This window comes from Perognathus longimembris, chromosome 6 (genome assembly GCF_023159225.1).
Source record: "Perognathus longimembris pacificus isolate PPM17 chromosome 6, ASM2315922v1, whole genome shotgun sequence".
Lineage (NCBI taxonomy): Eukaryota > Metazoa > Chordata > Mammalia > Rodentia > Heteromyidae > Perognathus > Perognathus longimembris.
Window position 1 is genome coordinate 13,362,599 of NC_063166.1, and position 15,505 is coordinate 13,378,103.

The window sequence follows — 15,505 nt, forward strand, 5'->3', positions numbered from 1 at the left end:
CATAGAAAGATGCTGTCTCAAAACAAAATTTAAAGAGGGGGACTCCTCTTTGGGCCCCCTGAGAATGAAGATTTTGCAGCTAATTCCACTTTCAAATAAATTTTACTGCTTACCTAAAAAAAATTGTTACAAAATTTTGAAAGGTGGTAGATAACCCCCTACCTGTGCCAGATTCATTCCCATCCTTCTGCTCCTCTTCCTTCAAGCAAATATGCTTTCCTGTAGCCTCAGTATGGAAGGGCTCTGAATGTCAAAGGCCTACAAATGAGTGTGTGTGTGTGTGTGTGTGTGTGTGTGTGTGTGTGTGTGTGCTGGAGGAGCTCTTTCTAATGGAACAAGAGACAGCACTCATCCTTTTCAAGTTCCTTTCCAAGCTGTCTGAATACCAAGGTTCCCAGCAATAGAAAGACCTAAAGCCACCTCCTAGAAGAACTTCCCTAACTTCCTCTCACTGACTAGGGGCTACCTTTCCACCCTGAAGAAGGTCGGGTTAACACTGCATATGCATGACTGGAACACTCATCCAAGTAATCAATAAACGTAGCACTTTTTTTGTTGTTGTGTTAAACCTAAGTGTGTTATAACCATGATTCCATAACAGTGCTGTGTGTGACCAACTTTCCAGGGCTGACTCAGCCCTGTCTGTCCAGGGAAGCAAGCCTGCGCTAGTGCATCTTGAGATGTCCATTGTGTTTTTGCTGCCATTCTTCCCTCCACCTGCTTCTCCACCTGTGGAACTTCTTGTGCTTTTCTTCCACACAGATCGCCAGATGTTAAACATGAAGCACCAGGACACAGCATACATGGCTCCTCCTCCGATCTTCACAAACCACTTGCGCGTGGCTGAGACCATTTCACAGAAAAGGAGGTGACCCCTACCCCATCCTCACGCCAGTAATCAGAGCCACGAAGAGGAAGTCCACGACCTCGCCCGGGAAGCTCTGGTAGTGCCCCGTTTCATGGAGAAACCAACGCATCTGTGGCAAGGGGTTGATGATCTCGCTGCCAAAGAGGACTGCGTGGACCTCTGTGCCCGACTCCCCGAGCCCTAGGGCCTTGATGAGGCCCAGGATGCGGAGGGCGTGGTGAGCCAGAATCGGGGTGTCCTCAGACCGGAAGCGGATGCACCAGCCCAGATCACAGCGGAAGTAGCCCAAGGTCAGGCACAGCGTGTGACCTTGGAGAGGTGTGTTGAGTGACCCTGGGTGGGTAAAGGGCCAAGGGCCTTCAATGAAGCCAATGTAAGCAGAGAGGCCTATGGAGAGAACTCCCTGGGTGAAGGTCACAAGGCGGCAGCTCCACTCATAGCTTCTGGGCTTATTCAGGCAGCAGAAAGACGTCCAGAGCGAGAGCCAGCCGCACAGGCTGCCCAGCACCTGCAGACGCAGAGCTAATGCCACCCTGGAGGAGCGCACGGGAAGCCACCTGCGCCTTGGTGCCCACAGCCTGGGACAGGATCTCGAGGCCACTGGAAGCAGCGGGGATAGGGGTGAGGGGTGGGGGGGGGGAGGCGGGGAGAACCAGTAATTTGTATTTCTTTAGGGTCAATGTTGATGAGAATCCTCAGAGGACAAAGACCCTCCCGTTAACATTTCACAGTTTTTCTTATCCAGTACGATGTAGTGGGAACAGCAGTGAACAGTATAGCTAACTAGTTATGACTAAATATGTTTCTTCTCTAACAAAAAGTCATCCTGAGGTAAGCAAGGTTTTAAGCTACAATCCTACAGTCAACTTCGGGTCTTGGTCTAGGAGAGGTGAGGGAGCCAAGCAGAGCATAAACTCTTCAGCTAACATTCTTGAGTCAATCAGCTATCTTCTGATTTGGGTTTGGATGAAGGTCAGGGGTCAGGGTCCCTGTCTCCTGTGTGTGGCTCTGCATTCTGCTTCAGTGACCCATGAGAGTTTGGCATCCCCGGCATGGTGCCTTTGCATGTAGCCATGGGTGCCTCAGCCTTGCTTAGGGGGATCAGTGGTCCCTGAAAACTCCCAGCATAGCTTTTCTCTTGCCCAGACTTGCTTCAGTTATTCAAAGCCTTTTGTTGTAGTTCCTAGGAACTTTTAGATTGCTTTCTCTAGCTCAGTAAAGGCATTCATTAGAATTGTGGTGGTGATTATGTTAAAAATGTAGATTATCTTGGCATTTTATGTCTGGTATTACAAGATTCATTCTACCTATCCGCAAACATGGAAAGTCTCTCCATTTCCTGATGCCATCTTTGATTTCTTTCTTCAAATTTTTATAGTTTTCACTTTGAAGTTCTTTTTTTACCTTTGGTGAGGTTTATTCCCGGATATTTTATATTGAGGTTATTCCAAATGGAGTTGTTTGACTGATTACCCTCTGTCCTTGTGTGTTGTTAGCGGACAGAAAGTCTACTGGTTTTGTGGGTTAATATTGTATCCTGGGGCTTTCCAAATGCTACTGCTAAGCTCTAGGAGCTTCAGGATACAGTAGTTGAACAAACATCTGTGTTTAAGTGAGAGGTGACTGAGTGAGCTCCCAACAAGGCTCAACCTTGCGACTTTATCACTGACCAGACAAGGCTAAAGACCCAAATAAAATTTTTCAGATACATATGAGTTACAGCCTTAAAATACAACATGTGAAAATTATTTCAAGGAAGAAATGGCCACAATCAGAAGAGCACATTGGTATTGGATGTCTACCCAACAACTGATGATGCTTTTCTTCTCTAGTGCTCATTGGTTTGTGGGTAGTAAAATTGGCCAATCCAGTATCTAACTCGTAAATACCTTACTTACTATGAAGGATCTCAGTAGAGAAAGAGTAGAGGATGAGCTGCAGCATGGTGTGTCCAGGGCTCCTTGGAGGCTTCCCCATGGCAGTTCTGATGGTGATGTTCATGGTGCTAAGCTCTCCTCTGTCTTTGACCAGGGACCTTCAACGTAAGTGCACACCTCGGGTGCTGAGCTGCTAGGGGTGGGGGAAGGAAGGGAGAGAGCTTCCTCATTTTGCCCAGGACAAATCCCTTCACACTTGAGATTTCTTCAATAATTTCTGATCTAACTTGTATGAAATCCAAACTATTTCCACCAAACTGTAGTCTGAATGTCTCCTTCATGAGATCTGTGTAAAGCTCATGTATGCATACATCATTTCTAAATCTCCTCCAATAAAACCTCTAAACTTAGATCATATTCAGTCCAGGCCTTAAGTGGATTGACAATGTTAAACTAATTCACCATATACCTCTTCCCTTAATTATGTTGAGTTATGCCAGGAAAGAAGTTTCTCTTTTAAAAACACATTATGTGCATATTATATTAAAGTCCTAGTCTATTTTATGTGTTCAAATCTGTTCTATTTTAGTCTATTTTATGTGTACAACACTGTTCTATTGTAGTCTACTTTATGTGTGTTATTAAATGCTATTTGTTTTAATGAGGAAAAAGTCAAATATTGTACTAGCTAGGTTTCTCTGAAAATATCAGAGAGTGAATGAGAGATTGTGCCAAGAATTGCACTTCATATTTTCTCTCTTGGTCCATGAACTCCAGTGTTTGTATGCCTTGAAGTAATGGTGAGGGTTAGTGATTGTGGGTTGATGTTTTTGTTTTGTTGTTTTTTTTTTGTCAGTTATAGAGCTTGAATTCAGGACCTGGTGCTGTCTCTAAAGCTCTTTTGCTGAAGGCTAGCACTCTACCACCTTGAGCTACAGCTCCACTTTCAGTTTTTGAGTGTTAATTGGAGATAAGAGTCTCACTGGGATTTTTCTGCCTGGGCTGGCTTTGAACCATGATCCTTAGATCTCAGCTTCCTGAGATCTGAGATCCTGAGACTGAGCTAGGATTGCAGGCATGAGCCACTAATGTCCAGTTAGTGATCTCTTTTTATCTTGTGGTCAGCATTTAGTAGCTGAAGCAGAGATCCTATGTACTTGATAAAGTGTTATAGACAATAAACAGCTGTAAATTGCTCTTTAGTGCCTTAAAATACTTAAGGCATCTTAAAAAACTGACACAGGTTAGGATTCACTTCGTGAATTTGTTCTGAACCTACAGTATGTGTTCTCCTTTTCTTTTACATGTCCCACATTCTCTGGCTTGAGCCCATACGAGAGGATTGAGCTAGTGTGAATGGAATATATGAAAATTCTACTTTTGAAAAAGTTGAAATAGTGAAAGATCAGCAGTTGTTTCTGGAGACTGAACTGAGGACCTGATTGAAGTGAGGCTTTCAATGCAAGTATTTTACCATTTAAACCACACGCTAGTCCTAAATATCAGCAATGTAATGTGCTTTAAACAGCACATCACAGAATGGTTACAAAGAAAACCTGAAGGCTGCTTTCAACTCATCAAACTAGATACCAATAGGCAAGGAAGGGAACTCATAGCCTACCAGAGTCTTAACAAATATCACTTCCTCCTCTTTTTTAAGCCTAGAATTTCACTGCCAGTACTAAAAATCCATGAGCTTTGCACAGGTCCTTAAAAGATCCATCAGACATCATGAAACATGATTTCCTTGATCATTTTCTCTTTCTTATCTGTGGATATTTACAGTTAGAAGGAGAAAGAGGAAGTTGTCTAGATTTCTCTGGAAGTAGAAGACATAGAGTGGTCACTGGAATAAAAGAGTGTTGGAGCTTGAAACACTTCTTGCTTTTCAGGTCAGCCACTGTGGTCAATTTCCAGAACACTGGTGGTTTCATTGAGATCAGAGATAGGTTCTTGAATAAGTTCTATACTGTCCTCTGTTCGTGACTCAAAGCATTCTCCTCTAATGACAGGAAAGTAAGAGAGTAACTCCACTAGCTTCCAATAAAAGAAAAAAAATTGAGAGAGTAATAATTACTCTGAGAAAAAAAATGCTATCAGGATTGTGGAAGAGGGACCATTAGATTCAGGCAACTATAGTTCTCAGGGAACTCTCCCTGAGAAAGTGGCATTTAGCTGAGAGAAGAAGAGAAAGAAGACAGCCAAGTGACCACTTAAGGGACCAAGTGACAGAACAGGAATGTGTGGGAATGTAGGGACATGCGTGCTGGGCTAAGGGGAGGGCCGGGCATCTAGAGTGGCTTCATGATAGTGAACAGGAGTATGGGGTGGGGTGGCAGAAGGTGAGCTGATGTGGAGATGAGGTCAGGAACCTAACTAGGCCTTAAGGCCCCGGGTAAAGAAACCTAAATTTTGTTGGGCCTCCATGGCTCCTGGCTCTAATCCTAACTACTCAGGCGGCTGACATCCGAAGATCATTGTTTGTAGCTTGTTGAGATAGGAAAGTCTGTGATACTCTTATCTCCTATTAAATACCAAAAGACTGTCAGTGGATTGGTGATGCAATTAGTAAAGCAATGGCTTTTAGTGCAAAAGCTAAGGGACAGTACCCAGACCCTGAATCCAAGCCCTAGGATCAGCAATAAGAAAATCTGTTGCAAACCACTTTGAGAGACTTGACCTATCATGACCAGGAGCAAGGCAGTGATGGAAACTGGACCATGAAACTGCTTTGAGGGTACCAGGGGGCCTGTGCCTCTCCACAGCAACAGCTGCTCCAAGGCCCCATTAGTAGGGTCTTTATTGATTTGGAGGCAATGGCGTGCATGCAGAAAGTAGGGTAGCAATCTCTTTGAAGTTATAGACACCAGTATGGGAAACAAGCTTAGGATGAGTGACTGCCTCATCTGAGGAAGTGGAGGAAGTAGCAAATGAGCACAATTTGCATATGTCTTGAATTCTAAAGTCCAAGCAAGTCTGGGTTGTGATTAACTCACCTTGAGGGTAGAAAGTTGGGTCTCTGTAATGTGAGGAGTGAGCGATCTTTCTTGAGCCACTCCCAGCTTTCTGAGAGTCAGAGAATGGCATTCCAATTCTCTTTACTGGACCTCACCACTCAGCATTCACAGATTCCCACAGAAATCCTAAGTAGTATTTCAGCTACTATGTGGTATTGCAGTGTCTCAATTCATATTGCATTAAAAATTCCAGCTGATATGTGAGACTGGATTGTTGGGGTTTACAAGTCAAAGTATGGAGACCATTTAGGATCATAGCGGAAATCTCTGAGGAAGGCCAACTGTAGCTTGACATAATGAACACAATGATAATTTTCTGATGGACTGTAAGGGGCAGGGCTTTGTATAAACCACAGGGTGGAGAAACGAACAAGATTATCCCTGAGAATTTTGGGTTAACTGTGGAGCTATTTGAAGAGACAGGCGAGACAGCAACAAAACATGATTTCAAGGAGGTGATTCCAAACTAAAGTGTTTTTGTTTTTTTTTCAAGTTTGGGATGATTTTGGGACATTTGTGTGAAGCCATCAAAGGTCAGGTGAACAGAAGAGAACAGAGTTCAGGCTGAGGCTGAGGTGGGAGGGATATTCGTTGGCATCACTGACACAAGTACTGGGCTTACTTACATTCTACATAGGAACCAAGAAGGGCGAGGCCACAAAGGGAACTGAGAAGGATGAGCAGGGATCCTGGAAGAAAACCAAGGGAAAGTGACACATGGAAATTGAAGGCCACTTCTTAGGAGGAGGAAGAGGGAGGAGTGACCAGTGGTGGTGAAACACAGGAGGAGCTGAAGGGAGAGAAACACAGGGGAGTGAGCTCTGGGTCCTCTACACTTGACCTGGGCAGTCAGAAGAGGATCCATGAAGAAACAGGAATCCCAGGGTCTAAAGAGAACAGAAGTGAAGAGGTGAAGATTGGAGGAGAGTTGGCTGGTAGTTTATCTCTTGGAAGGCTTGTGCTGTGGCACAGGAGGCCTCAGAAAGACTCAGAGGATACGACAGCAGAAATGATTGGTCTCTAATTTCCACAGCAGCACTGGCAGACCTGTTACCTGTCTATTCTGTGAAAACAATAAGTCCTTTTACCACAGCTCTTATTCATTAGTGACTTAGAACAAATTTATCCTCTTTTTAAGAATAGGGTGATGCATACATCTGCTGTTTTGGTGTGAAGCATTATCACATTTTTCAGGCCTATATAGCACTGTCACTTAGCAAGTAGCTATTCTGTCATACCTGTGGCATTTATAGATTCATATACCAAAGCAACCTAAATCTTACTGGGTTTAGGTAATTTACCCAGAGTCACATAGTTGGGGCTTGAACTTGATTACAGGCCAATCAGAGTACACACCCCTCCCTTCTGAGAGGGGAGGTTGGATTGTACGTCGTACTAGAGGTGGTTCGATGGCCACAAATCACATCACCAGTAATTGGAGGGCTGAATGGAAATGGAGTAAATGTGAATACTATAAATAAATGAATACTGGAACAGGGACATTGACAATGACAAGAGGGAATGTGTTGTAGGATGAGTTAATATAGCTTAGTGGTTACAAAACTAAAACGATTTTCCTGTCATGCATTGACTTACTGAAAGCCTATCAATATACCCCAAATACATTTGAGTATACATATATGTATAGATACACATATACATATAAATACATATATACTGATAAGTATACATATATTAATTCTCTTATTAAGTATTTGAGTGTATCTATATATTCAAGAGAAAGATAAATCAAAGTTTTATAAATCAGTATGCATACATTGAATTAAACTGGGAGTTTCCCCACTTAATGTATTTGTTAATTATGTTATTTTTGAGGGACATGAGAAGATGAAGTATTACGAGAATGCAGCAAATATAAACATTTAAAAAATGTAGCGGAATTTTAAAAGATAGGACAGTTACTATTGTTTTTTCTCTTTTATTTTTTTTTAATGGTCATGGGTCTTGAACTCAGAGAATGTGTGCTGTCCCTGAGCTTTCGTGCTCAAGGTGATTGCTCTGACACTTTCAGCCACAGCTCCACTTCTGGTTTTTCATGGTTAATTGGAGATAAGAGTCTCATAGACCTTCCTGTCCTAGCTGGCTTTAACCAGGATCCTCAGACCTCAGCTTCCTGAGTATCTAGGAACACAGGCATAAGCCAGCAGCTTACTATTATTTCTGATGAGTAGATTTCTGTCACTGGGACCAATTCCCTGACATAAACAACCACAAAATCCCTCTTCTTGCAGAGATATTTCAGTCTGGGTCCATTAGCTCCATTGCTTCTGGGCCCGTAGTGAGACAATACTGCATGTTGGGAGTGTGTGGTGGAGGAAATTGCTCACTACATGGCAGCAAGGAAGGAAAGAGAAGGTGTCCTCTCCATCGCTCTATCTCACTTCCTTTCCCTCAAAACGTATGCCCTCACCACACTCTTTCTCCGGCTCCCATCCACCTACCTTCCCATCAGTCCTTGAATGTGACTCCCCACAGTCCTCCCGTGCCTCGCAAATCCATGTGTGTTCTTCCTGCTGTGCTCTACCTGAACTCTGTACTTCTCCCATTTCCCATTCCTGGGTGCTTTCTGGAGTGTTGGCTCTTGTTCCTCAATTTCACTCATTTCAGCTCAAGGAAGGGAGGGCAAATGCTGACATTTCCCTGTTTGAATTCTCGAGAGCAGCCCAGGCCTGCCCCAGGATCCATGGGAAGGGAGATTTCTATAGAATGTTCCAGGTAGATCTTGTGAAGGAAGGGATGAAGAGCTGTGGGCAGGAGAGATGGTAGGAGTGGATGGAGGCTCCCAGCTGGAGGTGCAGGGGGCTGTGTGGGCCAAGTCCTTACCCAGCTCCTGCTTGATGGTCTCCAGCACAGCACCCAAGTGACGGGGTGTGGGAAGTGCAAGATGGCATCATGTCAGAGGGGCCTTTGCCCTTTAGGCTTGTTCTGCCTCTGGGTTATGAGAGGTGAATGCATGATATGCTTGTCTTTGGGGATGTGATCTCCTCATGGATCTTGTTGTCACTATCTTCTGTTTCTGTGACAAGATCATTCTTCTATTTATTTTTGTCCAGTCCCGGAGTTTCAACTCATGGCCTGTGTGCTGTCCCTAATCTTTATCCCTCAAAGATGTACTGTTGTATTCCGACAGCCAGAATAATCCACAAAGGCACAACTTAGGGTGGGAAGGGGATTTATTTACAAGGAGTTTTATTTATAACCTCACACCCAGAACCAGAGCAGCCCTCCACCTCCAAATGCTATCCTGCAACTACCTTGTCCTCTGCTAGTTAGCCAGAACACAGACCTGACCTGACCTGACCTGAACCTCCACTCCTTGACCTCCAACCCCCTCAACTTCCAAACCCCCAAACCTCCAGAGGGGTGAGCTTCTTTCTATTCCTCCTCCCTGCAGGCCTTCCCTCTCCTCAGGCCCTAACTGTCCTCAGGCCCCAAGCGTCAGGCCTCCATGGAGGCCTCAGGCTCCGGACTCCCCCGCAGGCCTCAGGCTCCACTCTGCTCCCTGTCTGCTCTGCTCCATCCAGCTCTTCTGAAGGCCTGGCTAGGCTCCACTCGGCCGGCACCACCGCTTCTCCCTCGTCCCTCCTCTTCCTCTTCGCTAACTTCCAGACAGGCAGCATTCATTTCCACCCTATATATACACAGCTCTACATCCAGCTTTCCGCTGATTTCTTGGAGATAGGAGTCTCACTGACTTGCCTGTCTGGGCTGGATTTGAACTTTGCTCTTCACATCCTAGCCTCTTCACAGCTAGGATTACAGCCCTGAGCACCAGGGCTTGGCTTTCACCAATCTGGGCTTGAAATGGAGTCATTTTACCTTGTTACAATTATTGAACTGCTGCTGAGTTATATTCTGTACCATGAATAAGAAATAGGGGAGGAAAAGCTGGCAATTCTGCTTCTCCACCCTTTGGGAGAAGGAAGGTTGCCATATTGAATGAAAGAAATGAGAGAGGGGAGGACTGTTGCACGTGTTGAGAGGAATGAGTGGGAATTTGCAGGGTTTGACCGGCTCCTGTGTTCCTGGTGTCTATGGTGATTGGAAGTTTGTGGGACCCCCCCACCCCATCCTGCCCTCCCTGCCCAGCTCTGCCCCGCACACAGGTGGCTCTGTGTGACATGGGGCGTCCTCGGGGTCACTGTGCCCCCATCTTAGGTCCAAACCATTTTGGGGACCTGGAGAAGAGCAGAACCTTCGGGGGTCCGAGTGCTGTGTTCAGAGATGAACAAGACCCGGCCCTAACCGCCCCTGTCCCCGCAGCGCGTTTCCTGGAGCAATTCAAAGACGAGTGTCATTTCCTCAACGGGACGCAGCGCGTGCGGCTTTTGCAGAGATACATCTACAACCAGGAGGAGTTCGTGCGCTTCGACAGCGACCTCGGGAAGTTCATCGCGGTGACCGAGCTGGGCCGGCGGGACGCCGAGTACTGGAACAGCCAGGAGGGCCTCCTGGAGCACAGGCGGGCGGAGGTGGACACGTTCTGCAGACACAACTATGAGGTTTCGGGGTACCTGCTGCAGCGCGGAGGTGAGCGCGGGACGGACGGGGCGGCCAGGAGCTCAGCGCCAGGCTGCTGTGCGCATGCGCGTGCGTTTACCTGCGTGTGAGCACGTGCTCGTGTGCGTGTGCGTGTGTGCGTGCGCGTTCATGTCTGCTCTGAGCAAGACAAAACTGTCAGAAGGTGGAAGCAAACACAGAACAAAAGAACAAAAAACAAAACAACTTCCATCCTGTGTCACCCCCTCCCCCTCCTCCCCACCCCCACCCACTAGGCAGGACTCGAGGCCTCGGCCTGCAGGACAGGTGCTCCACCAGGGAGCCGGGGGCCAGCACACACACACACACGCGCACACACACACGCACACACACGCACACACACGCGCACACACACACGCGCACACGCACACACACGCGCACACACACACGCACACGCACACACGCACACACGCGCACACACGCACACACACACGCACACGCACACACGTACACACACGCGCGCACACGCACACGCACACACACGCACACACACGCGCACACACCAGTTATTCCGAAGTTGGAATCTCAGGGCCGGGGGCCTCTGTCAGCAGATGATGGGGGAGCCCATCCACCCAGCCACCGCCTGCTCCCCGGCCTCCAGGAGAATCCACAGGCCCTTGAGATCCACTCAGGAAAGGCGCTTCCCGAGTGTCTCACAAAAACCGAGTCTCACAGGGGAAAGTTCCAGCAAGAACCGATTTCTAATGTAACGAGGACGAAGCAGGGAGACAATGAAAATGAGGTCACCACAATTCCTTCACCTCGTGGGAAATGGGCGATCAGGACTCAAGATGGCGACTCTTACCTGAGGCCTGTATCCCTGGGCTGCTCTGTGTAGCTGGGATCCTGGGTGGGTGGCACAGCTACCTACCACGGACTAAAAGTGAGGTCTCCCCAATTCCTTTCTACCTGGTTTTGAAAAAAAGTTTTCAACATTCCAAACCAGAAAAACAAACAAACAAAAACAAAAAACCTGAATCCCTAACTTCCTGACCGGTACAGAAAGATTACCAGAACTTCAAGGCAGCTTAATTGACCTCAGTACCTATGGCTTGCTAGAGAGACAGGCAAGTGGTGAATATAGTAAGAAGTGACAGGAACGTTTCTTAGCAGGGAAATAGGCAGAGAAGACAGCACGTGTCACTGTCATGTCACAGGAAGACAGCACATCAGCCCATCCCAACCACCTTCCCCTCCCAGAGCTTGGCCTGGGGTTAAATCCAGAGAACTGCAGTCCCTGAACACACACTGCTGACTGGTGGCTCCCTGTGAGGTCCTAGGACCAGAGATTAAGAGCCCCCTCTTTATTTCTTCATCCTTTGGTTGTTACTTTCTCATTCTTTTCTAGCCTCCTACTCCCATTTCATTGTCAGGCAGATTTTATCCAATTCTTCTGCCATCTGCCAGTCCTGTGGGCCTGCTTTTCCATGACTGGAAACCCTTCTTCTACATTTTATCACCAGCTGGGACTAAAACTTGGGACCCTTGGACAGTGGCAAAGGGGCTACAAACCATGGAGGTTTCACTGTCCTCTGACTACTTCTGCCTTTTCTTCCCTAGTTATGCCTATGGTGACTGTGTACCCCATGAAGACTGAACCCCTGCAGCACCACAACCTCCTGGTGTGTGCTGTGAATGGATTCTACCCAGGCCACATTGAAGTCAGATGGTTCCACAATGGCCAGGAGGAGGAGGCTGGGGTGATGTCCACAGGCCTGGTCCAGAATGGGGACTGGACCTTCCAGATGCAGGTGATGCTGGAAATGACCCCCCAACAGGGAGACGTTTACATATGCCACGTGGAGCACCCCAGCCTGGATAGTCCTGTCACCGTGGAATGGAGTGAGTGAGAAGCTTGATGACTTTATTCATTCCTCATGCCCAGATGGAGGCCTGGCTGCCTCCTGAGTGCAGGGTTCCCCTCACGACACCACACCTTCAGGATTTTCTCCCCATAGTAGATTCTCATCTATTCTGTGTTCTCTCCTTCAGTGTAGGTCACCAAGGACAGGGAGGCTGAGATGGGTCTAGAAACTTCTATGAGCCACAGGACATGATTGTGTTAATCAAGACACTGTTTTTTTTTTGTGTGTGTGTGTGTTGTTTTTCCAGTCCTCGGCCTTGGACTCAGGGCCTGAGCACTGTCCCTGGCTTCTTTTTGCTCAAGGCTAGCACTCTACCACTTGAGCCACAGTGCGCTACTTCTGGCCATTTTCTATATGTGTGGTGCGGGGAAATCGATCCCAGGGCTTCGTGTATAGGAGGCAAGCACTCTTGCCATTAGGCAATATTCCCAGTTCCTCAAGACACTGTGTGAAACCCCTGTGACATCACAGGCCTTAGGTACCTCCTCAGTCCTGGCTCAGCCTCAGTCTCAGGGATGAGCTGTGTGTGGCTGCTACTGCTCTGGGTTATTCAATATAACCTAAGAATTGTGGCAATGCGGGTCGTTCCTCATGTGGGAGTCATTCAGCCTCAGCTGTGTCTGCCATTAGCTCTGCAACATCACTGGGTTTCTGTTTTCACAGACCAGGTGACAATTCAGCCATGTGATAATTACATGAACTCAGTGTACAAACTTTGCATTACAAAACCAGGTGCCTCAAGTGATGGAATGCTAGCCTTGAACTGAAGAGCTCAGGGAAAGCGCCCAGTCCTAGAGTTCACCTCCCATGACAGCTGGGAATGTCGTTTAGTGATAGAGTGCATGCATAACCTGCATGAAGAACAGGGTTGGAATCCTCAGTGCCACATAAACAGAAAAAGCCAGAGAGGCACTGTGGCTACATTGGTAGAATGCTAGCCATGAGCAAAAAGAGCTCAGGGGCAGTGCTCAGGCTCTGTGTTCAAGCACCCTGACTAGCAAGCAATCCCACAAACAAACAAAAAATCAAGCAAACCAAAACTTTCACTTACTTAGCGTGAATTCAGTCGGTGGTGTGTGTGTGGGGGGGGGGCGCTTAAAGTGTGAACTTAAGATATGAGCAGTGACTCCTTGGTTTCTTTCCTCGGGGCTAACACTGACCATTTGAACTACCGCTTCAGTTCTGGGTCAATAGGAGATCAAAACCTCATAGACTTTTCTGCCCAGGTTGATTTGCAACTAGAATCTTCAGATCTCAGCCACCTGAGTATCTAGGATTATAGACATGATCTTCGAGTGACACCAAGAAACCCAACTCAGAGTGGTTTTGATATCTGCTGTTTCCAGGAATACCTAAGATTCATCCATCTGGGGGCAGGCCTTATCCCCTCATCTCAAGAGACTGAATCTCAGGTTTTCGTGAGAAACTTTCTGTTCTGGTACACAGGTAACTAATCCTGGCTTCTACTTTCAGAGCCCCATTCTGGATCTGCACAGGGCAAGATGATGAGCGGAGTTGGGGGCTTTGTGCTGGGGCTGCTCTTCCTGGGTGCAGGGCTGTTCATCTACTTCAGGAAGTCAAAAGGTGAGGAACCTTCTGGTGGCTGAGAATCACAGCTCACAGATATTTTTAGGAGAAGATACATGGTTTCACTGAGGTTAGTTCTGAGGATGTCCATGGAGCTGTGTAAAGTTTTATTTTCTCACCTGACCTCAGGTGTCAAATTCTAAACCCATCAGTAGGGAATGCATGAGGGTCTCCCTAAGCTTCATGAAAATCATGCTATGGTGTCCCCTGAAAAGGAAAAAGACTCCTAAGATGAAAATGTTATCAAGGATTGATTTCAATAGATCAGTGCTGTGGTAGGAAAGATAGAAAGCAAGGAAAACATTTCCTGCTTCCCATACGCAGGAAGTGAAACTTAAGGATTCAAAATGGCGGCTGTTGAATGCTGTCTGTATTCTTCTGGGCTGAGAGATACATGTGATTATGTCATCTGGCAGCCCCCAAGGAGGCCATGGTTCTCAGTGTGTAAGATGGATGCTGCTTAGTGTTGTAAAATATGGAGAAGTCTCTGATCCTCTCTGAAACTAGGAAAAATAGGTGTGTTCAGAACTTCCCCTCTCTAGTCAAGCTTGTCACCTTACTGTGTCTTATTTACAGAGCTACTTCCTTTTTCAATACCGCTCTTTGAGCAGAGAGATTTTTAGGTAGCCCCTATGAGGCTTCCTAGTTCTTGTAACTTAGTATTTAAGTGGATGGAAGTTTAACTGCTGTTTTGGTTGCTACCTGGGCTTCAGTTCTGAGTCTGGCTGGCCCTGTTTTGACTTATTACAAAGAAGACAATTTCCTGATCTCCTCTGTGCCCCAACCCCCATTGCTCCTGCTTCAGTGGTGTTAGAGAAGTCTCAGGTGTCAGCTGTGAGCCTGAGGTGCGGTGTTTGCACATGGACTGGCTTCTGCAGATTTCAGTAACTGTTCTCTTGTCTCCATTGCAGGCCACTCTGGACTTCAGCCAGCAGGTAATGTTCCCTAATCCTCTCTCAGACACAGACTTGCTTGTCTTAGTTCAAATGACACACAGCAGAAGTACTAGGACAGAATTGGGATGTCGTTTCCAATGAAGCAGAAATGTGAACTCAACCAAGTTTACTGTACATTTTTATCTATTTATTTATTTCCTTTGGACGTTTTGTAGTTCTAACATTCAAGTCAGGGCCTTGTGTATGATAGACCAGTTCAGTACCAGTGGACTATGTCCCAGGCCCATTTTGCTTTTAATCAAATGCTGTGCTATAGCCAGCTCTGGTGGCTCATGCCTATAATCACAATTAGTTAGAGGCTGAGAATTGAGGATTCTGAGTCAAAGCTAGGCAGAACAAGAAGGTCCTTGAGATTGTGACTTCTAGTTAATCACCAAGAAACCAAAGTGAAGCTGTGGTTCAAGTGGGAGAGTGCCAGAGTTGAGCAAAAAAAAAAAGCCAAGGAATAGTGACTAGACCCTGACATTGAGAGAAACACACACACACACACACACACACACACAAAAAAAAAAAAAAAAAAAAAAAAACTGCTGTAAAGGAGCACTGCCTGAGAGCCATTTGAAAGTCCCCCAGCCTCTTCCCACATGCTGTGATGAGCAGCACTTATAGGGGAAAAGAAGCCATTTTCTGGGTGTGGTCTGGCCACATGCTGTCCTCTGCCTCCTGCAGGACTCCTGAGCTGATGGGAAGGTGGACATCTGGGAAGGAAGGAAGGACCTCTGCCCCTGTCTCTCCTCATGAAACCGCTCCATTGGCCCCAATTCCTCAGAGAGAA

General features: G+C 46.6%; 1 protein-coding gene and 1 pseudogene across 1 annotated transcript; one reads left to right on the plus strand and one right to left on the minus strand.

Annotated features, from left to right (window-relative positions):
* Positions 1–665: 665 nt before the first annotated feature.
* Positions 666–2,812, minus strand: LOC125352378 (annotated as a pseudogene).
* LOC125352379 (HLA class II histocompatibility antigen, DR beta 4 chain-like) lies at positions 2,811–13,794 on the plus strand. Its single transcript, XM_048347468.1, has 4 exons — positions 2,811–2,910; positions 10,047–10,313; positions 11,883–12,164; positions 13,661–13,794. The coding sequence occupies exons 1-4, from the start codon at positions 2,811–2,813 to the stop codon at positions 13,792–13,794; spliced, it is 783 nt and encodes a 260-aa protein (XP_048203425.1).
* Positions 13,795–15,505: the final 1,711 nt, after the last annotated feature.